General features: G+C 46.5%; 1 protein-coding gene across 14 annotated transcripts in view; it reads right to left on the bottom strand.

Annotated features, from left to right (window-relative positions):
• RAPGEF2 (Rap guanine nucleotide exchange factor 2) overlaps positions 1 to 27,014 on the bottom strand; it is a 253,329-nt gene that overhangs the window by 92,741 nt on the left and 133,574 nt on the right. For 13 of the 14 annotated variants that reach the window (XM_069744150.1, XM_069744146.1, XM_069744157.1 and 10 more), the window contains exons 5-6: positions 6,863 to 6,938; positions 4,467 to 4,634 (exon numbers count right to left, since the gene is read on the bottom strand). In XM_069744150.1, coding sequence (XP_069600251.1) covers positions 4,467 to 4,634; positions 6,863 to 6,938 — 244 coding nt within the window. Of the gene's footprint in view, positions 1 to 4,466; positions 4,635 to 6,862; positions 6,939 to 23,432; positions 23,589 to 27,014 lie in introns of those variants that run through there. The other variant, XM_069744155.1, reaches the window with a different exon arrangement.

Genomic DNA, 27,014 nt, shown 5'->3' with positions numbered 1-27,014 from the left:
AGACGCATGCGTTTTTGCATATTTTAATACAAACACAGCATTTTGACGCGTTTACGTGCGTTTTTTCCTGCATTTGCGTTTTTAAAACGCATGATGAGAAGTGTGTGACAGCTGCCAATCATCAAAATCAACAAGAAAATCCACTTTAAACAGAAATAGCTAGGGTTAGGATCCCTAGTAACCCTAGGGATCCTAACCCTAACCTTAAGGGATCCTAACCCTAACCCTAAGGGATCCTAACCCTAACCATATGGGATCCTAACCCTAACCCTTAGGGTTAGGATCCCCTATGGTTAGGGTAAGGGTTAGGGTTTGGGGTTGGCTTATCATTGTGTATTCTTGTGTTTTTCTATTAAAACGCATGCAAACGCATGTGCTTAAAAACGCATGCGTTTACATAGACAGCAACAGGGTTTTTTGCAGCAAAAAAACGCCGCTAGAAATTACTACATGTTGCATTTCTGCAACACAACGCATGCATAGAAACGACGCATGCGGCCGCAACACGCATGCAAAAAAAGCATGCGTTTTTAATGTTAAGTATAGGGAAAAAACGCATGTGTTTTTTTGTGCTGAAACGCAGCGGCAAAAAACGCAAATGTGAAACCAGCCTTAGAAGAACACAATAGCAAAAATAATTTTTAGCTCAAAACAGTTATTTAAGTATTTATGATGGTGTTCATGTCATTTAATAACAAACAAATATATATATAGCCTTCGTATGAGAATACTGATTGCAGGACAGAATCCCTCTGATTAAAATTCCTGGAAGGTGCCATGATGATAGACTGAAAGGGATTCATTCCTTGAAGGGAACCTGTCACCTGAATTTGGCAGGACCGGTTTCCGGTCATATGGGCGGAGTTTTCAGGTGTTTGATTCACCCTTTCCTTACCCGCTGGCTGCATGCTGGCCGCAATATTGGATTGAAGTTCATTCTCTGTCCTCCGTAGTACACGCCTGCGCAAAGCAGTCTTGCCTTGTGCAGGTGTGTACTACGGAGGACAGAGAATGATCTTTACTCCAATATTGCGGCCAGCATGCAGCCAGCGGGTAAGGAAAGGGTGAATCAAACACCTGAAAACTCCGCCCATATGACCGGAAACCGGTCCTGCCAAATTCAGGTGACAGGTCCCCTTTAAAGGGAACCTGTCAGCAGGATTGTGCACAGTAACCTACAAACAGTGTCAGGTCAGCGCCGTTATGCTGATTACAATGATACCTGGTGATGAAATCTGTCTTGTGGTTGTTGTGTAATCTTTATTTCCAGTTTTGAGTTAATCACATGCTCGTTCCCCGGGGCGGCCTGTGGGGGTCTTCATATGGAGCCCTGATTAGGTATTCAAAATACAGACTGCTGACAGGTCACTGACCCCTAGATTGCATAGTGAATACCTGTACATAAGGAAGAAAAAAAAAATGCTTCTGCAGGCAGGTGCCAGCCGTGGCCAGCATAAATCACACGTTTAGTGTCCAGATAGTAAGTATTCTTGATGTTACTGAACAAGTATAAAAAAAATTATCAATTTGAAAATAGTGCCCGCCGCGCCTGTGCAGTAGCTGCTATTGGTGTATATAGAGATCCAATAGCTGGTGCTGTGCAGGCGACACCATCTTGCTGGAAAAGAAAGAAAAAAAAAATCCTCCTCCAAGATGGCGCCGCCGCGCCTGCACAGTAGCAGCTCTCGGACAGTCTGCATTATGAATACCTAATCAGAGCACCACATGAAGATCCCCCACAGGCCACCCCGGGGCACAAGCATATCATTAACGCAAAACTGAAAATAAAGATTACACAACAACCACAAGACGGATTTCATCACCCAGGTATATTAATCAGTATAATGGCGCTGACCTGACACTGTGTGTAGGTTACTGTGCACAATCCTGCTGACAGGTTCCCTTTTAAAGGTATTGATGGGCAGGGTCCTCAGGGGTTAACTAGTGCCGTGGTGAAGAGCGGACTATAGAAGGAATACAAAGCAGGAGGGAAGGTGGGGAGGACGCATACCATGGATGTAGGCTGCTGTGTAACTGACCTGCCATGATGAATGATTGTAATACCTTCTAATGCTACAATGGAATCCGCGGCTCGTGATGAAGCGTCTCACATTCCGAAACACTTCTACAAACAGACCCAAAATACGTACAGCACAGCAGGGCTCCGCCGGCCAACCATCATCTGACAGGAGGCGGCGGCGGCGGCCATTTCTCCAGCTAGTTGGACAGTACAGTGTGGAAGCAGGGAGATGTGTGGAAAGCGCCTGCTGCCCTGTGTTTAGCTCGCTGTAATCCCAGAGCTGCAAATAAAGGTGATGCGGACACGTCCCAGCTCAGAAGCTTGTGTGCCTCCACCTCAAAGTATAGTCATGGTTTACGTCCGCTTCAGGGGGCCACGTGTGAAGCTTCACTTCGGAGTGTGGCTAAGAATTCGGTATTGTGAGGTTGCCCTATATGTAATGGTGGGGCAGGAGGCGCAGCCACTTAGAAGCCAATGTATTTTGTGGGATATAAATTAAAAGCAATGAGCCTAAAGGACTGCTCTGGCATTGGCTCTATCCCTTGTTCCTGGTGGGGTGCCACGTCTTGGCTTCATCTCTGATCAGCCAGTCTATACGGAGCAGCATTTCGCTCTTCCTGGTGGCCCCTGAGCAGGTATCAGGTCATTGTGGGCTTCCTCAGAACCTGGCAGGAGACCATTTATGCTGTCCTGTAATTAGAGACAATCGGGGAGATACAAGCCCTGTAGTGACGAAGGGACATGAACGCCCGTGACGGAGGCATTGTCAGCCGCCGCCGTATCAAAGTGATGTCAGGATTGCCGGCCATAAGCCGAAACTCCAGCGCCAGCGCAGCATAAGTGGCAGCCTATACCGTCAGTGTTTGGGGGCTCACAGGCAGGACATAGGGGACTGCAAAATCTGTAGCCTTGCTGCAAAACCAACCTCCTCTGCCACATGCATATAGGTATGGCAGCCATGCTGGGCACCGGGGCAGTGACTGTACAGTAATCGACCTCTGAGGTCACATCATGTGGGTAGTTACATGGCCACTTACAGAAGGCCCAGGCCCACACCCTACCACCATTAGTATTAGCTGGGCTAATGCCTGCACTAATATCGGATATTTCGCTCTATGTAGGACTGCATAGATCTACTTCCCCCAGGGCAAATCCCGCAGCACACAGTGTAGGCGTCGGGGGGATTCACAAGTCTGCAGTCACACAAGAGTGACTGCAGACTCTTCATTTTAGACTAGACAATCCCTTTAATATATTAGAGTGTTTTCCCATCATGTGGAAGCAATATTACTAATACTAATGTATAGGGAATGATCTGCAGGACCCACTAAGCAACCAGTGGAGCGGTGCAGCTCTACTCTGCACACATTTATATCCAGCCAGAGCTGGTAACTGTCGGGTACCGGACCCCCACTGATCTGCAGAGAAGGAAAGGTCATCAATATCACAGCAGTGGGCAACCCTAATATAATATAGCCACAGAGTTGGGTGCCGGTGTACTGAGCAGGCTCAGGAGCTGTGCCTCCCCTATACCCGGGAGATGCCACCTGTGTTATACAGCCAGCATCTTCCAGAAACAGCAGTGACCGGAGTGTGCTCAAATTATTGCTGTTTAACCATTTAAATGCCTTTATCAGTCATGGACGCAAATAGCCAAATTCTAGGCAGTCCATGCCATTTTAGTCCTCTATGAAGCCCATATGCAGCAATGAATTAGCATTATACAGTAGTAGGGGAAACTATTGACTGATTGCAGGTTCATGCTAAAAATGTTATTAAAATTATTTTAACATGAAGCTGCAATCATTTAATCATATATATTTTATCATAATTTATTTTTAAATAAAATTTAAAAATACTCAGCAACATCAATTAGGTTTAATAGGTTGCCAAAATAAAAAACATGGATGTGTGCAACCGGCCTAACAAGGGATGTCCTAGAAGAACCTTTTAGGATAAGTCAAGTAGGCACATCATGATATTCTGTGCAGTTTCAGCTGTGACCTTCATCGAACTCGAGAATAAGATGGCCCTGTTCCCCACCCAGTTTCACTGGCCATATATGTGCGGTAACATTCACAATAAATGAAACTTATAGAAACTTATTCTATAGGTTTCACCAGAATCAAGAGTCAGGAAAATTCGAGCTGCCCGTCATTGGAGGACCAGCGCGCCGCCATGGAGGACCTGCGCACCGCCATGGAGGACCTGAGCGCCGCCATGGAGGACCAGCGCGCCGCCATGGAGGACCAGCGCGCTAACATGGAGGACCAGCGCGCTAACATGGAGGACCAGCGCGCCACCATGGAGGGCCATTATACCTTCATGGAGGACCATTGTACCTTCATGGAGGACCTGGACGCCATCAATTGTAACAAGCTACAGATGAAACAACAGTACAGTGCCCTAGTTCAGCACAATCAGTAATCAGTAAGATGGTACTCACTGTGTGGTAGCCTCTGGGCAATGGAGGTTTTCCAACTGGATAAGGATCCACAGTGTCAATGATTGTTTGTCGCTCTCCTTTCTGGTTGATCTTCCTAAATCTGCGGCGAGACTGCCGATGGGACGCTTGTCTCTGGAAGTACTCTTCATTTTCATCCATATAGTCAACCTAGTGAGAACAAGCCAAGGCACATGGTGTCAAGCATTGTGTATGAGCAATGGAGGCTGCAGCACGTGGAGGCTCTCCTGCTGCCTGGACACCAGAGCTCGTGATCAGGAGAGCACTGGGGCCAAGTGCACACAGCTGTTTTCACGAGTTCAGAAGAGATTTTTCCTTTCGCATCAGGAAACGCTCCTTTTTTTGGTCAAGTTTTTATTTTCATGAAGCGGTTTTGACAGTTTTAGTGTTTTGTTTGCATTTTGATAGGACACTTGATCCAGGGAACTAGTCTGATTGCCGTATGTGGAGTCGGGAAGGAATTTTTTTCCCCAATGTGGAGCTTACTCTTTGCACATGGGTTTTTTTTGCCTTCCTCTGGATCAACATGTTAGGTTAGGCTATGGGTTGAACTAGATGGACATATAGTCTTCCTTCAACCTTAATAACTATGTAACTATGTAACTTGTCTTATTTGGAGTGGATTGCTTCCCATTTTTTTCCACCAGGCATTTTGTTTAAAGCCTGAAGTGAATAAGGGGAAAAAAAAACCCTCCTCATAAGAACAGCAGAGGATTATCACTGTAGAGAAATGAACTTCTGTGACATGTATGCAGAGCATCTGCTCCAAAATACTCCTCAAAAACTCTGCCTGCACAAAGTATTACATACAAGCGTCTCTGATGAGACCGTGCAGCTCCAAAGAATTACTACACCATCCTGCAATTTCTCCAATACTGAACACATGTGGAAGGACCCGCCTGTGACCAGGTGTCGCTGTCTTGTCACAGTGCTGCAACCTGGAGAAGAACGTGATCAGCGGACAACAGAAACATCATTTACTAACCCCTTAACTGCCGGGGAGAATATTGCACCCCAGACCATCTGAGATGATGACATATGGTATTAATGGTATGATTCCGAGAGACGCAAAATAATTACACCACAATCATCTCAACACAACATTTTAGGGCAAGTTTACAGGACCCCCGACACCTAGGGCAGGTTTACAGGACCCCCGACGGCTAGGGCAGGTTTACAGGACCCCCAACGGCTAGGGCAGGTTTACAGGACCCCCGACGCCTAGGGCAGGTTTACAGGACCCCCGACGCCTAGGGCAGGTTTACAGGAACCCCGACGCCTAGGGCAGGTTTACAGGAACCCCGACGCCTAGGGCAGGTTTACAGGACCCCCGACGCCTAGGGCAGGTTTACAGGACCCCCGGACGGCTAGGGCAGGTTTACAGGACCCCCGACGCCTAGGGCAGGTTTACAGGACCCCCGACGCCTAAGCCAAGTTTACAGGACCCCCGATGCCTAGGGAAGGTTTACAGGACCCCCGACGCCTAGGGCAGGTTTACAGAACCCCCAACGCCTAGGGCAGGTTTACAGGACCCCCGACGCCTAGGGCAGGTTTACAGGACCCCTGATGCCTAGGGAAGGTTTACAGGACCCCCGACGCCTAGGGCAGGTTTACAGGACCCCCGACGCCTAGGACAAGTTTACAGGACCCCCGACACATAGGGCAGGTTTACAGGACCCCCGACGCCTAGGGCAGGTTTACAGGACCCCCTTCGCCTAGGGCAGGTTTACAGGACCCCCGACGCCTAGGGCAGGTTTACAGGACCCCCGACGCCTAGGGCAGGTTTACAGGACCCCCGACGCCTAGGGCAGGTTTACAGGACCCCCGACAACTAGGGCAGGTTTACAGGACCTCCGACGCCTAGGGCAGGTTTACAGGACCCCCGACAACTAGGGCAGGTTTACAGGACCCCCGATGGCTAGGGCCACTTTTCCTCCATTTTCTTTTAAGTGCATTAAGAATTAAAAAGTTGCAAATTTTTGTGAAAATTGTCCCAACTGTTGTGACATTGTATGCACAATTCGTGGATTACTCACCTCTTATAAGTTTTTGTATCTAAAATTCAGAATACTCTTCCCATAAGTCTACTGAATGCTCTATACTTGGATATTATCTCTAGTGACAGTGAATGGGTTAAAATGTATCCCGCACTAATGTGAACATTTTTGCAATGAATAGAACAAGGGGCATTGTGAATGTCTTACCCTGAGGAAGGAAGTGGTCCGATTACTCCTTCAGGAATGCCAACATTGTAGGCCGTAGTCCACACCCATCCTCAACTTACCAACTAATACTGTGCATATACCCCAGGAAAACAAGTCTATACAGCAAGAGGGAATAAGCCAGCGAGCAAACAGCGAGCCGAGGAAGAGACTTACCACAATCATTTCGGAGGGCTCCAAGACAATGCATTCACAGCCACGCCTGAAGCTTCCTGCAGATCTCTTACCAAAGCTGTAGATACATGAAAGGAAGCACCGCCATTAGCCGGGAGTAAAGTCATTTCTTCACAAATTGTTCAATATGACAGAATATTCCTAGACAATTAAGGGCACGTCAACTACAGAATTTGTGAACATGCAAGGTCCCCAGATGCCAAAACCATAGCGGCAGTTCTTGTTCACATGCTCTGTGACCATTGCTCGGCAGATATCCTGGTGATTGCACAAATCATTCCCAGAGAAATATTTCACGGACAGATGTTAGCTCTTTACACACTGGATCTTTCTGGCACATTGTCAGCTCCAACCAAAGGTCAAAAGACTTCTTAAAGACAATCAGAAATGAAATAATAGTAAAAAACAAATCCTGTTCTACGTTCTGCATAGGCAATCCCTTAGCAAAAGAACTATGTAGAAAAGAAACCCAACCTGGACGAATTTTTAGAAGCTATAGAAGTTATGGTTTATTTGTCAGTATGCAAACAGACACACAGAAGGAAACATCTGGCCTTAGGCGATCTGCCCAACCCCAAAAAATCACAGATCCCTTATAATTCCATAGTAACCACTTATTAGCACACCCTTCTCAAAAACTGCCTGTCATTAGGAACATACATTGTGCAGCACCCAACATATGCAAAAGGCATTAGATCAGATCGAAGGGTAACTGAACACATGTTGATCAACTGAGTGCCTGGCTAATAATGATCTTCGCAACCACACACATTTTTCTCAATTTTATAAAATGGTGTGCCCCCCCTCCTTGACAACCAGCCAAGCTAAAGCAAACCGCTGTGGGATGGCATTCTCAGACTGGTAGGGGGCCATGAATATTGCACCCTTTCTGCCCCAGAAAAGGTGCATCTATTGTTATTTTCTGTTATGTTTTTTTTCACAGGGGACCTGGCCATGGGTGGATTAAGCTTAAGGCGAGTATTATGGCTGTTACTATTTTCTGTCTTTTACATGTGACATGGGCATCGGTGGATTAGGAGTAAGGTGAGTATAACTATGCTTTTTTATTTATATTTCAAATAAAGGTGTCAGTGCATTTATTTCAATTTATTTTGACTTTGCATTTTTTTACAATATAACTGTGGCTAGTAATGGGGGCGTCTTAAAGACGCCTCTTCATTACTAACCCCTGGGCTTGATGTCAGCAGCCACAAATCAGCTCACATCAACTCCACAACTATTACCCCATTTGCCACCACACCGGGGCAAATGGGAAGAGCTGAAAAAAGACTCTGATAGATGTGCTTGTTCGTGATGGCTGCGGACTGCTACTTTTACGCAGTGGGGTCCCTCAAGATCCGTGGTTCCTTACCAGTCTGAGAATACCAGCCCTCAGCTGTTTGCTTTAGCTTGGCTGGTTGTCAGAAATGGGGGGAACCCTAAATTTGTTTGTTTGTTTAATTTAAACTTTTTTTTTAAAATCACAGCTGTGGACCCTTCCATTCTTGACAACCATCCATGATAAAGCTGACCAAGGAGAGTTACAGCCAGCAGCTGTCAGTTTTGCCTGCACTGGTTATCAAAAATAGAAGATACCCCACACCATTTTTATTTATAGCGCACAAGCATCGGCTAATGAATACTACTGTTCTCAGCGACAGCAGGCGCAGAATTATTGGTGCAGTACTCTCTCAGCAGCCAACGACTGTGACTGGAGGTAACCTTTTACCTTTTTACCGCCAGCTACAGTTGCTGGCTCACGATGTCAATTGACGGGAGTGGGAATCATAGCTCTGACTGGCGGTAACGATCTTACCGCAAACAACGACTGCTCGGGCCCCCCTTTCTGGTACCCGAACCTATCTTTTTTAGATGTTCGAGGGAAACCAAACATCCACAGGTTTGCTCATCACTATTTGAAAATATCAGATGAAAATTGTATATACTATAGTCTACTTCTTTCCAGATTATGACAGTCTGTCTTGTCAGCTAATACAATAATTTGCTTTTAAAATTTCACCTGGTCAACAATCATGTGAGTTTTACTCAACTTTACAGAAAGGGTCTGTTGAAGATGGTCAATCTAGATGAGAATTTTATAGCTTAAAAAGGACATTCATCACTCCTCAGTCTACAGCAAATCTCAAGATCTTGTACAGATGTGGAGCAAATCGGGATGAATTCGCCATCCAACTTTCCAGTCCTATCAGTAGGACTATTTTAATAAGGACAGCTCATTGAGTTTTCCAAAAGGATGCTAGATTAACAGAATGTTGAAATAACATTGAGGAGTTTGGGCATGAAGGAGCCTCAGGACACACTTATCTGATGAAACGGTAGAAGACCAATACCCCAAGGAGTGATTACCAAGTAGTGTGCTTGTAACAGCAAGTTTTATTAAATGGAAATGAAAGGGGACGCATTTTTAGGAATGTTTTTTCTATATACGGTAGATGTACATGTAGTCTTTAATCTGCATAGTGTCGCACACCTTTGAACTCGACCAGAGTAAAACCAAGGAAAGCGCCGAGTGTACACATTAAATGGATCAATAGCCCCCATGTTCAATCAGGAAAAGCCAAACTGGCCCACCCAAAGGGATATGTTCCACTTTTTCCATTCTGTATGTATTAAGAAAAAAAGTTTACTTTCTGATACTTCCTCCTGCCCTCAACAAAGCTCTGTCATAAGGGTATGAAAAAAATGTTGCGGTCCACAATCAACAACTCGTGGGAATCTGTGAAATTTTATTCTACTGAACACATTTCTATTCTTAAATAAAAGTTACAAAAAAATAGAATTCTATGGGTGACTCCATTATAAAAATGAAAAGAAAAGGTTATATAGTGATCTGTGTGCCCATAGCACAAACGTCCTTCATCCCTGAAGAACAAATAAATCATAACTTGTGAAGTCGATTCCATCAGTATTTATGTGATTGTATGTGTTTTCTCATTACTGGTGGACACACAGGAGGTGCACTCCCACGATGACGTCTTCAGTCTGTTCATTTTTATGGTTTATGCTTTAACAGCAATCAGTGCTCTGTAAAGATCATTAATGGGCTCAAAATGCATAGCCCATGCGTTTCACTAACCAAGTCTGCTTTTTATGGGATTTTATTGGAGTCTCAATTAAATGATGTGTTAACACTGCGTTGGTGCTGGACCGTATCTTTGTTCTACTTCCATGTCATTCATCTGAGAAGCATCCTGGAGTATCCATGAACCCTTGTGTATTTCTCCTGGAGGAGGACGTTATGATGTTTGGTGCTTCCTTACACCAATACATCCCAGTGTACACATTTACCCAGAATAAAAGTCCTGCCGAGTGAAAAGAGCCTTAATGACACCATAAGCTATAGCTAGAAGCATAAAGTGAATGGCTGACATGCTGACGATCAGAAGAAGTCATCAACACAAAGCTGCCGGGAGGCACAGCAACATGGCGTGGGCAGCTGCCATTCAGTGATAGCAGTGTGCCAATAAATGAGATATCGCTGTAAGATTCATTTTGCCAACTTTGGTGGAAAGAAGGGACTTTTGTCAAAAGACAAAAAGAAAGAAAAGTGATTTGAATAACATTGGTCCCTAAGATTTTTGCAAGCCCCGAAAATCCTCTATTTCTGATGTCCAGGAAGAGATAACGATACCATTGGGGTGTAGGCGCTCATTTTATCACTGCTGCAACCAATACAATTATTTGGGGAGGTGGCACGTTGGTGCCCCAGAGCATGCCAGCTGTGTGTACCACCTTACTGCTGGCAGGCCTGCGAGTTTTGGGGTAATGTCCACCCTCGCACACTCAGGTATATTGTGCGGCCCTAGGAATAGACCTCCGCTTCCACATGGATTGATGACTCTCGTAGACGGTGCCTCTCCGCACACAGGACGAAATCTTGCGTTATTGAAACAAATGGCTCCTCTAATCTACAAAGTGTGATTAAATGTGCCCAGAGCCTTGCAGCCGTCCACCCATCAGACCGGACACATCACCGTTCCAGATTAGCATGGAAAGCCGATTACTGGATCAAAAACATATTTACCATGATAAATTAGGTCAGGGCTATCCGCCACCGAGACAGAGCCTGCGTATAGCACCTTACAGCTATACTAGTGTCAATAATTCACAATCTATCAGATGGTGACCACAGGTAGAAGGGCACAAATATCACCAGGCTTTCACCATCCAAGACCGGCAAATAAAGATAAAGTGCAAAAGACACAGAGCGATCTCATATTGTATGGCCACTCCTAACGCTGTACAGCACTGGGGGAATGACAATCACATCTCAGCCCACCACACAGACTGCAGGACAAATGGAGACTGCAATAAACACCCAATTAAGAGGAAAAAGCCACGCAATGCAGTATAAAGCCCAGCGTCGTCTGTGCCCACCTTACACAGGACACCGACGTAACCACAAAGATAACGGCCCACTTACTCCACATGGTCAGCGACTTCTCGCTTCAGGCTCACAGCCCGGAATACAATTTTAGACCTGGAAAAACTATATCCAACTTTTCTGGGTGGAGTGTTTTGCTTTTCACAAACATGCAAAGTCAAAGCAGCCCAGACAGGGCACAAAGCTCGCTATTCAGAAAGTGCGAGGGCATTCAGGGGAAAAAAAAAAAAAGGATTATAAAGCTGAAAGTGCGTCTGTCACTGGATATAATAGCCGAAATAGAAAGGAGAGGAAAATTCCACTCGCAGCCCCACTCCATGTTTTCCATATAGATCCCCGTACATAGAACGGTTGCAGAAGAACTATATGGGAAACACCATTACTGGTCACTGGATATGGGGTACACATACTAAATGCTTGGGGGTGGGTTTCTGTGTGGGGGGCTGCTTACTAACAAACAAAGCAGGTATTTGTGAGCGGCAGAGAATCCTATTCCTACTCTCATGCGATCTATAATTACCCTTGACTGAAACGCTGAGGTGACGTCAACTCATTTCCACTGCTTTACAAGATTTGGGTCTTGATTTTCAGACAGGATTGTTGAGCTATAATACCATTTAAAAATGCATGAGTTTAGTTTTTTTAGAGCAGCGCCTTGTCCTTGACCTCATTCTGACAAAGCGATGGCACTTCCCTCATCATTACATACTTTGAACTTTTCAGATGCTTACTGAGCTACAGCTCCTGGTCCTATAGAACTCAGAGTTCACTATTAAAATAAAGTGCTAAGTGGGTTCCACAGGGCTCCTCAAAATAGCTACACTGTAGCTGCTCCAGCGTCACTGCTGAGCTTATCGGGAGTGCCGGCTGGAGCCATACCGGACCCCATGGCAGTGCCAACAGGTTGTGGTAAAGAAATCCTAAGAACGCTGGATCCGTGCAATCAGCTTTGAAAGAGCAAAAAATATCAATTTATAATCTAATTAATCATCCAGTAAAGCTTTTAAAAATAATTATACTGCTAATAACGTCTTTCAATGCAAGTACACCAACTTCATCAGGTCTAACAGGACAATTATTTAGTATTGTGAAATCTGGCAACATCCTCAAATCTATAGCTGGTCATGCATCTCAGATACCTGCTGGCTGACCGGACTCTCTAAGCTCTTCTCTAAATGTATGCTAAATTTGAGCCAAGTGTGTATGTGCTTGGAATGGGGAGAGGGGAGTAAGCCAATAGCACACACCTCTGGACATGGACCATCTGCCTTAACAGCAAAAGGGTCAGACAAGTTGACAACCATCCACACTAAGCTTCTTTTCCCCCACATCTGGTACCAGTGGAGAGGCAAGAGCTCCCCATACACAAGATATGGCTGGCAAGTCCTCATGAATTTGGATGGGAAGGTGAGGCATGCTACGGACACTGTGCCATGTCAGACAAATGCCAGGTTGTGTGTATGGGTCCTGTCCTAAATTATAGGACTGGTGCACGATACCTGCTGGTCTTGCACCAAACTTGCCAAGCAGCGAGCAGAGCCTGACCGCCCCAAATGTGGAAGAGGCACTGAAAAACCCCTTTAAGGAGAACACCAAAGAACCTAATGAGATGTTAACCAAGTAGGGATCTCTGAAAGCTGTTTTTTGTAGACAGTGGCCTTTCACTTTACAGCAGGTACAATAAACGGATTTCAGACGCCCCTCAATGCTTGGCATGGGAACAGACAAAGCAGTCCACCAATTCAGAGCCGATCACAGTGATGTGCATTGCTTTACCAACCTCTAGGGTTAATTACATATTCTCAACCCAAGTATTCATACAAATTAGGATGAGAATGACTGACTCTAGGCAAATGACCAGAGGGGGGAAAAAATGAAGAAATCTGCTTGAGGAATCCTTCATTTACCCAAATCGCAAGTTGTAACGTATGGGTAATTACTATGCATATATGCATCTAGAAAGGAGACTGTAAAAGGTGCTTAGAAGAACATGCCGAGTATCAACCCCAACACGTCCGCTAGGTGAGACAGCAGATTATTCTTTCACCAGTATTGGAGGAACCCAGATCAGGAGCCGGGTCTCAGACGGCCGGCTTCTGCAAGGCTCTGCCACCATGTCCTCTGCACAGCATGGCTTTGCCACTCTCAACAATAACTTACCCAGTTCATAAGAAACCTCCAAAATTCGTTCTAAGCAATAGTACGGACAACCTTGCTCAGCAAAAAGATAAGCATGAAAGGATAAGTCCCGTCATCAGAAGAAACAAAATCGGCTTAATAATCTAAATATATAAAGAGAACTCTCTCAACAGGAGAAATCGACCCCAGAGCTCAAAATGGAAAGGGCAAAGGGCAAGTATCTGACCCCTCAGTGAAAAGACCGACCTTAAATGATCTCCTTTCAACAGGAAACGCTGAGGGCACATTTTATTAAGTTACGGGCTTGTACTGTGAAGACGGCCCCCAATAAATGGGAATATCCTCATTTGACAATAAATATCTATAATTAGGGGCTGTCTAAGGCAAGGTCCACATTGTGCTTGTGGCCACGGTTCGGATAGACAAGGTACATTGGCACTTACCGAAAAAATAAACAACCCAACAGCATTCTGCACAGTATACCCTTTCTGTAAAGGCAGAATGATGAGCATAAATCAGCTTTTTGGGTGACATGTAGCTTATTAAAATTGTTGGTGTTTTTTTCTCCCCCAACATTGTGATCTTTGTTAAAAATATATATAAGAAAAAACAATCATAGTATTCTTTCATAGTATTCTCGCAATTTTCCCACCAGCCACTGAGGCCATTTTCCACTCTGTTTCAGCAGGCTCATTATCAGCAGAGGCAGGTAATCAATGGCAGTTCACACCGCTATACACAGCTGATAACACAAGTCACAGCGGACCCTGCTCCATTCACATCTTCACAAGCTCATTAGATACTTCAGTAGAAGAGATTATCTGCTAAACTACCTGGGAGAAGTCTAAAAAGCCCCAGTGGTCAAAATGAAAACTGCAAGATCTTTACATTTTTATTTTTAATAGAGATTGTGATTTTGGGGAAATAAATATTTAACATAGACTGAGCTAGAGAAGCAATAACACCGCAAGATAATCGTGAACGAGCGATGTTACAAAATCATTGCTTCACCATTATCATGCCATGTAACAGGCCGCTGATCACCCAAGGATTGGGCCAAACAAGGTCATCAGGAGAAATGAGGTTTTGCGCAGCACTATAATATATAATATATATATATATATATATATATATATATATATATATATATATATATATATATATATATATATATATACACACAGCAGCACATGTACATGAATCTGGGCCATGTGAAAACACAGACAAATGTTCGATATGAATCATGCTTCTCAAAAAAAAAAATTTCATAAAACTTACAGTTAGGCTAGGGTCACATTGCGTTAGCGCAACCCGCTAGCGCTAAACGGGTTGCACTAACGCAATGTTTTTAATGGGGCCACGTCCTGGGGTCGCGGTAACGTCCCCGCTGTCGCAGATCCCCGATCTGCGAGAGCGGGGAACGAACCGCGGGCGCGCCTTGGACGCTGCGAGCAGCGTCCGCGGCGCGCCAGGAAACACCAGCGTGTCGCGAACATGGCACGCGCTAGTGCTGCGCGTTCCCATTGCCATGAATGGGCGCGCTAACGGACGCGTTGCATGGCGTTAATTTCGCCGTGCAACGCTGTCCGTTAAGCGCGTTCCCATAACGCAATGGGAACCCAGCCTTATAGATAAAATGAAGATTCTTAGCGCATAAATTGGCCAATTCATGTGTGCCCATCAACCACGGCAAGGTGATCTCCCTCTGATGGGTCCTACTACTGTACATGCCACTCTTGTCGTCCTGTATAATATTGCACTGCTAAAAATGATGGCAGCAATGTAGCTCAGATCGCTCAGCGTGCATCGCTAGGTCTGCTTGGGTAAACGGGCATTTAACAGAGCTCTGATCGGTTGTACTGTGCAGCCAGCGCACACACATTATACATATACACTGTGTATATGGGTGTGCGTGTGTGTGCGTATCATTAGTGTAACTCCATCTCTAACATTTTTGGAAATATTTTATCTTTTCATGGGCAGCTCTGTCCATGTGCAGCTTGTATAACAGTGTAAATGTGGTGTGACCTCTAAGTGACAACATACAGCCATTAATGTCTAAACTGCTGGCAACAAGTAAGTACACTGCTAAGTCAAAAGAGACAAATTGTGCCCAATTAGCCCTCTTCCCTCCCCTGTGTCATGTGACTCATTAGTGTGAAAAGGTCTCAGGTGTGAATGGGAAGCATGTCACACTCACACATCACTGGAAGTTCAACATGGCACCTCATGGCAAAGAACTCTCTGAGGATCTGAAAAAAAAGAATTGTTCCTCTACACAAAGATGGCCTAGACTATATGAAGATTGCCAACACCCTGAGGGTATCTGTCCATGGGCTGTTTTACATGCGTGAAGCCGCAGCGTTCAATCCACAGCATCCAGATGTTACAGCATAGTGGAGGGGGTTTTATGAAATCCCGTCTCCACTATGCGTGGTAACAAGCATCCGGCGGCCCTGTGATTCCGGACATGCGTCTTTTTAGGCCGCAGCATGTCCGTTTACCTTGCGGCGACGCTGCGACGCTGCAAGGTAAGTCGCAGGGTGCGATGATTCCGGATGTGTGCAGTGAACACATCCAGCATCAACGTGTCTCCAGAAGGGGGCGGGGCTTTGGGCGGAGCGAGTTTTCCGCTCCATCCAAAGCGCCGGCCATCCTGAAGGTGGACACATACCCTGACACTGAGCTGCAGCACGGTGGCCAAGACCATACAGAACTGGCCTCATTATGGCCGACCAAAGACATTGAGTGCACGCGATCAACATCATATCCAGAGGTTCTCTTTTCAAAATAGACGTATAAGTGCTGCCAGCAATGCTACAGGGGTGGGGGCTCAGCCTGTCAGTGCTCAGATCATACGCCGCACACTGCATCACATTGCTCTGCATGGCTGTCATCCCAGAAGGAAGCGTCTTAGGATGAAGCACAAGAAAGCCCACAAAGCCCACAAATGGTTTGCTCATGACAAGCAAACTAAGGACATGGATTACTGCAACCATGTCCTGTGCTCTGATGAGACCAAGATAAACTTCTTTGGTTCAGATGGTGTCAATGGTGTGTGTGACAGCAACCAGTCAAGGAGTACAAGTGTGCCTTGCCTACAGTCAAGCATGGTGGTAGGAGTGTTATGGTTTGGAGCTGCATGAGTGCTGCCGACTGTGGAGAGCTACAGTCCGTTGAGGGATCCATGAATGCCAACATGTACTGTGACAACATGTACTGTGACATACTGAAGCTGAGCATGACCCTCTCCCTTCAGAAAAGTGGTTCACAGGACAGTATTCCAACATGATAACGACCCCAAACACACCACCAAGGCTACCACTGCCTTGTTAAAGAGACAGTAAAGGTGCTAGACTGGCCAAGCATGTCTCCAGACTAAACCCTATTGAGCATCTGTGGGGCACCTTCAAATAGAGGGAGGAGGAGCGCAAGGTCTCCAACATCCGCCAGCTCCGTGATCTGGTCATAGAGGGGTGGAAGAGGATTCCAGTGGCAACCTGTGAAGCTCTAGTGAACTCCATTCCATGCCCAAGAGAGTTAAAGCAGTGCTGGAAAATAATGGTGGCCACACAATAGTTTCACTTAGGCCGAGGTCACGCTTGCGAGTGCAATGCAAGAAACTTGTGCGGGTCTCTCGCCTCAATACCTGGCACTGCCGCTGGCACTCGAGACCAGAGGGTTCAGCTGCATAGAAATACATGCAGCCACACACTCCAGTCCCGAGTGTGGGCGACAGTGCCGGGTATTGAGGCGAGAGACCCGCACAAGTTTCTCACATTGCACTTGCAAGTGTGGCACCAGCCTTAGGGGTGTACTCACTTTTGTGATACTGTATCTTGCACATACAGTAAAGCCGTAATTTTTTGGTGCAATCTGGCTTTTACACATGTGCAAAAAAAAAAAAAAAAAAAGAGTGCCCTAATGTGTGAATGCAGCCTAAGGACAATTTGGACTAGCTAGTGGGATTAGAGAAAGCCTCCCCGCAGGTTACCCTTCATGGGTGCGGTGGGAGCAGGTTTAAGACAATGGCTTTTGTCATTTCAAGCTAAAAGGAATGTAGCAGTGCACGGTAACCGGACTGGTTTCCTAAGTGGACGCAGACAAGTTTAGAGTCTTCTTCTGCTATTCATTAATGATTCCTGAATATTGTTACTCTATACATCCCCCATGTATAGGGCCTGCTGCTCACTGGTTACTCAGCCGTGGGTTACCGTATCATCTAATAGGAATATCCTCAAGTGAACTCTCCTAATTTAAACAGGGTGCGCTCAGTATAGGAGGGATGGGGAAGGAGATTGTTTGTTTCTGCGGAGAGCTCGACAAATAGGTCGACAAAAATACAACCATGTGTGTCACTTATGGTGACTATGGAGGTCTCTACCACCAAGCACAGCAACGTAGGAGACGTTCACCATACTAGCCTTACAAATACAAGGCATGTTCACACATTGTGTTTTTGTCTCCAGGTTTTTATTCCTGTGCAAAAAATGCTGCGTTTTACAGTACCAGTAACGTGAAAGATTCCTCCACGCGCTTCTTTAGTTTTCTTTTCAGGTTTGAACCTTCAAAGCATTTTCTCAAGTCTGCGACATGTCAGGTCTAACAACGTTTTTTGCAGCATTTTTCACCCACTCAAATGAACGGTAGAAGGCATTGCACACATTGCACAATTCCTGCAGATCTGCAGCTTTTTTTTCCACGCAGAAACGCTGCAGATCCGCACGTAGTTCACAGTACAATGTAAATCAATGGCAAAAAAAATGCTGTGCTAATGGTGCGGAAAAATCTGCACAGAAAACGAAGCAGATTCAAAAAAGGACCATGTCACTTCTTTTGTGCGGATCTGCTGCGTTTCTACACCCATTCCATTATAGAAATCTGCAGGGGTTAAAAAAAGAAAGAAATCCACACAAAAATCTGCAACGTGTGCACAGACCAAAAAAAGGCGCAGATTCTGACCTGCGTTTTCTGCCAAGAAATGCAGAATCTGCACAGAAAATTCCAGTCAAATCTGCAACGTGTGCACATAGCCTAAAAAGCATCAAAACGGCTGCAAATACTGTGTGCACATACCCTTTCGGCGTCCCTATGTATCTGTACCCCACAATTATTGGAGCGTTTGCTATAAACCTCCCGCCCTTCCTCCATGTCTTCTAATAACACAATACACATCAGCTAACACTATCGTACACTATACAATCACAAAACAAACAATAAAGAGAGAAGGATCTATTGATGATGGGATGATAGGATGCTGCGGACCCCATATGCCAGAATGAATGGCCGCACACTGACAGGGAAAGGACAAGATTTCCTCTCCATATCGGGAAGCAGCTTGTATGGAGCGCTTGCCATACAGAGATCTGCTTGCAATACCCATCTGTGTGTATTAGAAGAATGATGCAAAATTATAGCCAATTTATGACCACTGACTAGTTTCACTAATCCTTTACCCTGCACAATCCCATTGTCTGTTTGGAAACATTATCTCCTAAGGATATGCTCACATGTCCAGTAATTATCCTAAGGCTATGCTCACATGTCCAGTAATTATCCTAAGGCTATGCTCACATGTCCAGTAATTATCCTTTAGCCATAACAGATTGCTGCTGGATCCAATCTATGTTCACATGTCCAGAAATTATCCTAAGGCTATGCTCACATGTCCAGTAATTATCCTTAAGGCTATGCTCACATGTCCAGTAATTATCCTTTAGCCATAACGGATAGCTGCTGGATCCGATCTATGCTCACATGTCCAGTAATTATCCTTAAGGCTATGCTCACATGTCCAGTAATTATCCTTTAGCCATAACGCATTGCTGCTGGATCCAATCTATGTTCACATGTCCAGAAATTATCCTCTCGCTATGCTCACATGTCCAGTAATTATCGATTAGAACAGATCCACCAGCAATCCGTTAACAAAAAAAAAAACTGTAGGGACAACTTTATCCACCTGAAAGAAATGTATTTCAACTGGATTCGTTTTTTTCTTTTTCTTTTTTTTAACATTGAAGTTTATGGAAAGTGGATCCGTTAATTAGCCATAAGTTTTCCTTTCATTTGAAAATGATAACTTTTTTGCTCACTGGATCAGTTTCAAGTGAAGCAAAACAAATTGTTATTTAACGGATTTCTTTACCATAGACTTCAACGTGAAAAAAAAAAGGATCCAATTGAAATCAGTTTTCAGGTGGACAAAAAAGTTGTGGATCTGTTCTACTAGAGGATTACTGGTCGTGTGAAGATAGCCTAAGGGAGTAGTGTAAAGTTTGCTGACAAGTGAGCAGAGCTCATCACCATACTGTGTCTTCTCCCAGGGCTTTGTTATAAATGAGCGCCAAAGACGCAGGGACTTCCATAATGAGTAAGAGGCCAAGACGTCTTCTGTCCACGTCTTCGAGAACAACGACGCGTGATACAATTACATAACCGCCTGCGTCCATCCGGCATTCATGGGATATGAACACAAGTGACTTTGTTTTCTAAATTCAAGACCGGATTGGAGGAAGTTTTCAAAACCTTTTTCATTATCCATGTGACAAGAATAACAAGATGCCGGACGCTCACAAGACTAGCAAGTTGAAAGCTGCTTACTTAACGGCTATATCCACCATCTCTCTATAAAAAGGGAATTTGTCACCAGATTTTTGCCATCTAATCGGAAACTGGCAAGATGTAGAGGTAGAGACCCTGATTCCAGCACTGTCACTTAGTAAGCTGTCTACAGTTGGCAACTTTCTGCCTATGCACAGTAAAATGTAATCAAAACTACAGCAAGCAGCCCAGTGACAAACTGGAATCAGGATCTCTGCCCCTAGATCATGCTGATCTCAGATGGGATAGCAACAACCTGGTGACAGATTCCCTTTAATATAAAGCATTGGATCTGTTAACACGCATTCTCTGAAAGAGATAAACGGCTGACCAGACACCTCTCTGTGGCCATACCAGCTTTAGCACATGTAGATCCTGATGAGATGTTATGGTCACTTCCGTGGTCTCTGCTGTGGCAGTGTCACGGTGTGAGAACAGGGACTTGATCCCGCTGTGCTTACATTGCATGAGGCCATGTAAGAGGTCTGGTCAGACGCAATAATTAATGTGTTCTGTATTTTCTGAAACACTTATGAACATGTGTGCATTCTAGCTCCGCATCTATGGGGCTCCCATTATAGTGGATGGGACTTTGGCTGAACCTTCGTATGCCTCAGATCTTTCTGATGGATTCCATAATCACTTAATAAGGATGTCCGGGATAAAAACACGTGTCAATACGTAATAAAAGCCGGACTGGCTTATGGTACAAGACCACCAAAGCGGAGATTGGCTGCTGTCTTGTGTGCGATCGGATGCAGCCAAGGCAACGGATCTAACAGGTAGTTGACGCTTATCTTACTGTGTTATGGACCCCCTTCACCTACTGGCCTTTTTTCTTGATCCTAGACAACCCCTTTAATTTTAGATTTCTACTGATGGCACATGATAATCAGCCCCTTGTCACTTCTTCACAATGTGTGTGATCGAATCCTTACTTCACGTCCATAATCCCCAAAACGAAAACTCATTCATCCCGCAGCTTCCAAAGTCACTAACCACCATCCGTCAATCCTAGAAGTAATTAGTGTGGAATCGGTCAGAAATATCCGGCTGCGGTTACTGCGATGGGGACAAATGGGGACGACAGAAGATACAAAAAGAATCCAAGCTTCACTTGGGAAACGGCAAACCGGTTTACGTTCTGTGGCCGCCGTCCTCCACACTCCACGGTGACTGGCAGCAGCGGCCCTGCCCTTCTTACGGGCAACAAGACACAGCAAGCACCACTGATAAAGAGTGATTCATGAAGGAAATCCTTGCCCTGAGCGGCGGCACACCGCGGCTTTCCCAACACTTGTGTCTGGATCATACATCCTGCAATAGAGGAGCTGCCACATTTGGGGCATTGTAGCCGCTTCTTGTATTTATGGCTTCAGCAAACGGAAGTTACACAAAGTGATTTCAGGTGGAATCCCACAGTAGTCTATTGGGCCCTTGGAGAGTTCATTCACATTTTATTTACCAAGCTCAATCCCTGCATTCACTGCCACAAGGGGGTCTTTTCGGCATGCCCCTGTACATAATAATAATCTTTATTTTCTGTACATGTTTAATGAGAGACCCTGGCACGCGTATGCCCCCGTATAAGCGTAGGGCATCTGGAGCGCACCCTCTGCGGATTGCTTTGTCTTCCAAAGAAAATTAGGTTCTAAAATATCGAGGATCTAGTGACTCCGGACAGACACCCCCCGCAGTACTTCATATGTGGCTGCTAGTGGCATCTGTACAGAAATCTGTTGGGTTAGCCATGGCCTCCGAGCTGGCACTAAGCCCCAGAGGAAGAATAAAGCAGTCAGGACAAGAGCCGAGCAAGCGCTTCATACAGCCGGAGCGGGCAGACGGCCTTCCACAAAGATCAGAAAGTCCGCAGGCTGCCATATAGGCTAGCAGGACGCTGGCACTGGGCACCGCCATCTCTGCGCTCCACGGCTTACAACCTAATATAACCAATCATTAAAAACATAGCAAGAAAGGCACATAAAGCAGCTTCTGTGCTACATCATATAATAACGCTGAATATAAAGTCCAGAATATGGAAAGCGCCCAAATAGTGCAAATGTCAGGCTGGGGCCATGTAAGAGCCGACCTATTAAAGGGGTTGTCCAGGATTGGGACAAAAGTCCGTAGACACTCGCATTCAACCATGCACAAAAACAATATGTGGCCATTTATATTATAGAACTGTCAGGAATTGTCGAGGCGTGGGACAAGTGTGCAGGCCGTCTAACCGCAGTCTGCTGAATCGTGAGAGCAGGTGGGGTGCGCGCCATCACAATCCCCCAGTACTGGTGATGTGAGCAGGAGGGCACGACACTATGTGATTCTCATACCTGCAGTCATGGGCAGACTAGACTCATCCAGCTTCTCTCCATTTTCCGTGAAGCCAACCATATCTAGTCGGCACCGGCAATACTGGGAAATTGCGATGGTGTGCGCACTGCACGCTGTCACGATTCAGCAGTGTGCAGTCATAGAGAGTGACTGCAAACAGATCTCAAGACTGGACAACCCTGTGAAGTAAATGACAGCTATATATTATATATAGACACACTTATAACTCTTGTGCAGGTTTGAAGGAGCCTTTCAGAAATTATACAGGGAATTAAGATTGTGAGCAAATCCATAGAATGGAGGAGTTATGACTAGAGCCAATAGTACAAGACGCTTGCAAGGAAACAATGAATGAATGAATGAATGAATGAATGAATGAATGAATGAATGAATGAATGAATGAATGAGTGAGTGAGTGAGTGAGTGAGTATACACACCGCCTCATTGAGAAGCTCATTGTCTGGAGCTACGGGTCAGTAAAGCGCCCACTTTTTTTTACCTTTGGCACACACATATATGTGTAGCAGTGTGATGTCCTCCCCCGTAGGCGATGTGTATGGGAACACTGCAGTGACAGGAGGTCAGGGTTCAGCACGATGGCTGCACTTCGCTGTACTTTATAAATTGCACAGCCAATACAGATAAAACAACCAATGACAGTGGTGAAATCCACAGAAGACCATGATATGAAAATTGGCAAACTCTTGAATTAAAGCAGATTTCTTTGTAATGTATGAATGACGGATTTTCAGCATAGACCATCTAGAAGTGTGAACAAAGCCTTAAGAACCAAGGGTTCAAACTCCTAAAATAAGTCAAGACTTCATACTGTTCCTGAAAAATCAGTGTTGAAAATCTAACATTAAAAACAATCCCATTACATAAACTGATTTTTTTCCCGAGAATACCCAATCGTACAATACAGAAGCTCATACACCAGAACATCATTGCCCCTAGCAGAAATGAAGGGCAAACAAGAGACATCTCTATACAATGGCCTTCACTGCACCGAGGCGGCAGGACAGACGTGTCTATAAGTAGCTACCTATATAATCGGGGGGCTGTACTCACCCCTGTAGGTACTCGACAGCTGGAGGGTATTTCATTAACCCCTAAAAATCTGTTCAAATGAGGAAACAAAAAGAAACTTCCACTAATTCCACAGTCCACTTTAGGTTAAATCCACAGAGGGGTCCCGGCCGCCAACATAAGGTCATCAGTCACTGAAGAGGCCCACAATCCAGGATGGACATGGGGGTCCTACCACAAAGCGTCACTAGTCCTCACAGTGGCGGTTGTGTCTGGAGAACACTACAAGTGACTTCCATGCAGAGAATTAAGAACAGGAAAGATCAGACACTGCCTGCAGATCAGCTGGAGCAGACATCCAACCCAAGCCCTTCCTTCATGGCCGCCAAGCTGGATCCCAGAGGAGGAAGCATTGCAAGCGAGAAGTCTCCCAGAGATGACGGAGCCAGGACCATGGAAGACTCTCCAAGCCGCCAGCCACAGGGAAAGTGTGTTAATGTTCCCACAGACAGCAGGGCGGTGTGCAGCTGGCCAGTCCTGGGGTAACACAGAAGCTGCAGCCTGTCACCACTGCTCCCTCCATCAGGGCCTCCCAGTCCACATTCCTCTTCTGCACGTCAGCTACAGGCCGGAATGTCACTTCTCAGGCTGGAATGTAAACTGGTCCATCCCCAGTAGTGGAATCTGTGAGCCCCCCCCTCACTGGGCTGCTGGGAAGGAGCGGAGGAGGGGAATCTACCTAGCACTTCTGGTGTGGGAGGAACCTGGAGCTGTTCACACACCTGTGGTGGAGGTGTTACTGGGCTGTTACTGGGAGTCATTAACCCTCCACTGCCAGGTAGCCTCATCTCTGAGGGCAAGGTATGGCGAGCAGGCACTACAGCCTGAGAATGGGCGATGGTGACACACACCTGTGGTGGAGGTGTTACTGGGCTGTGTTACAGAGAGTCATTAACCCTCCACTGCCAGGTAGTCTCATCTCTGAGGGCAATGTATGGCGAGCAGGTACTACAGCCTGAGAATGGGCGATGGTGACACACACCTGTGGTGGAGGTGCTACTGGGCTGTTACTGGGAGTCATTAACCCTCCACTGCCAGGTAGCCTCATCTCTGAGGGCAATGTATGGCGGAGCAGGTACTACAGCCTGAGAATGGGCGATGGTGACACACACCTGTGGTGGAGGTGTTACTGGGCTGTTACTGGGAGTCATTAACCCTCCACTGCCAGGGAGACTCATCTCTGAGGGCAATGTATGGCGAGCAGGTACTACAGCCTGAGAATGGGCGATGGTGACACACACCTGTGGTGGAGGTGTTACTGGGCTGTTACTGGGAGTCATTAACCCTTCACTGCCAGGTAGTCTCATCTCTGAGGGCAATGTATGGCGAGCAGGTACTACAGCCTGAGAATGGGCGATGGTGACACACACCTGTGGCAGAGGTGTTACTGGGCTGTTACTGGGAGTCATTAACCCTCCACTGCCAGGGAGACTCATCTCTGAGGGCAATGTATGGCGAGCAGGTACTACAGCCTGAGAATGGGCGATGGTGACACACACCTGTGGTGGAGGTGTTACTGGGCTGTTACTGGGAGTCATTAACCCTCCACTGCCAGGGAGACTCATCTCTGAGGGCAATGTATGGCGAGCAGGTACTACAGCCTGAGAATGGGCGATGGTGACACACACCTGTGGTGGAGGTGCTACTGGGCTGTTACTGGGAGTCATTAACCCTCCACTGCCAGGTAGCCTCATCTCTGAGGGCAATGTATGGCGGAGCAGGTACTACAGCCTGAGAATGGGCGATGGTGACACACCTGTGGTGGAGGTGTTACTGGGCTGTTACTGGGAGTCATTAACCCTCCACTGCCAGGTAGCCTCATCTCTGAGGGCAATGTATGGCGAGCAGGTACTACAGCCTGAGAATGGGCGATGGTGACACACACCTGTGGTGGAGGTGTTACTGGGCTGTGTTACTGGGAGTCATTAACCCTCCACTGCCAGGTAGTCTCATCTCTGAGGGCAATGTATGGCGAGCAGGTACTACAGCCTGAGAATGGGCGATGGTGACACACACCTGTGGTGGAGGTGTTACTGGGCTGTGTTACTGGGAGTCATTAACCCTCCACTGCCAGGGAGACTCATATCTGAGGGCAAGGTATGGCGAGCAGGTACTACAGCCTGAGAATGGGCGATGGTGACACACACCTGTGGTGGAGGTGTTACTGGGCTGTTACTGGGAGTCATTAACCCTCCACTGCCAGGTAGTCTCATCTCTGAGGGCAATGTATGGCGAGCAGGTACTACAGCCTGAGAATGGGCGATGGTGACACACACCTGTGGTGGAGGTGCTACTGGGCTGTTACTGGGAGTCATTAACCCTCCACTGCCAGGGAGACTCATATCTGAGGGCAATGTATGGCGGAGCAGGTACTACAGCCTGAGAATGGGCGATGGTGACACACACCTGTGGCAGAGGTGTTACTGGGCTGTTACTGGGAGTCATTAACCCTTCACTGCCAGGTAGCCTCATCTCTGAGGGCAAGGTATGGCGGAGCAGGTACTACAGCCTGAGAATGGGCGATGGTGACACACACCTGTGGTGGAGGTGCTACTGGGCTGTTACTGGGAGTCATTAACCCTCCACTGCCAGGTAGCCTCATCTCTGAGGGCAATGTATGGCGGAGCAGGTACTACAGCCTGAGAATGGGCGATGGTGACACACCTGTGGTGGAGGTGTTACTGGGCTGTTACTGGGAGTCATTAACCCTCCACTGCCAGGTAGCCTCATCTCTGAGGGCAATGTATGGCGAGCAGGTACTACAGCCTGAGAATGGGCGATGGTGACACACACCTGTGGTGGAGGTGTTACTGGGCTGTGTTACTGGGAGTCATTAACCCTCCACTGCCAGGTAGTCTCATCTCTGAGGGCAATGTATGGCGAGCAGGTACTACAGCCTGAGAATGGGCGATGGTGACACACACCTGTGGTGGAGGTGTTACTGGGCTGTGTTACTGGGAGTCATTAACCCTCCACTGCCAGGGAGACTCATATCTGAGGGCAAGGTATGGCGAGCAGGTACTACAGCCTGAGAATGGGCGATGGTGACACACACCTGTGGTGGAGGTGTTACTGGGCTGTTACTGGGAGTCATTAACCCTCCACTGCCAGGTAGCCTCATCTCTGAGGGCAATGTATGGCGAGCAGGCACTACAGCCTGAGAATGGGCGATGGTGACACACACCTGTGGCAGAGGTGTTACTGGGCTGTTACTGGGAGTCATTAACCCTCCACTGCCAGGTAGCCTCATCTCTGAGGGCAATGTATGGCGAGCAGGTACTACAGCCTGAGAATGGGCGATTGTGACACACCCCTTTGGTGGAGGTGTTACTGGGCTGTTACTGGGAGTCATTAACCCTCCACTGCCAGGTAGCCTCATCTCTGAGGGCAATGTATGGCGGAGCAGGTACTACAGCCTGAGAATGGGCGATTGTGACACACCCCTTTGGTGGAGGTGTTACTGGGCTGTTACTGGGAGTCATTAACCCTCCACTGCCAGGTAGCCTCATCTCTGAGGGCAATGTATGGCGAGCAGGTACTACAGCCTGAGAATGGGGCGATGGT

Source organism: Ranitomeya imitator, chromosome 1 (genome assembly GCF_032444005.1).
Source record: "Ranitomeya imitator isolate aRanImi1 chromosome 1, aRanImi1.pri, whole genome shotgun sequence".
Lineage (NCBI taxonomy): Eukaryota > Metazoa > Chordata > Amphibia > Anura > Dendrobatidae > Ranitomeya > Ranitomeya imitator.
The sequence above is the reverse complement of the archived record's forward strand: the minus strand, read 5'-3'. Positions and strand labels throughout refer to the sequence as shown.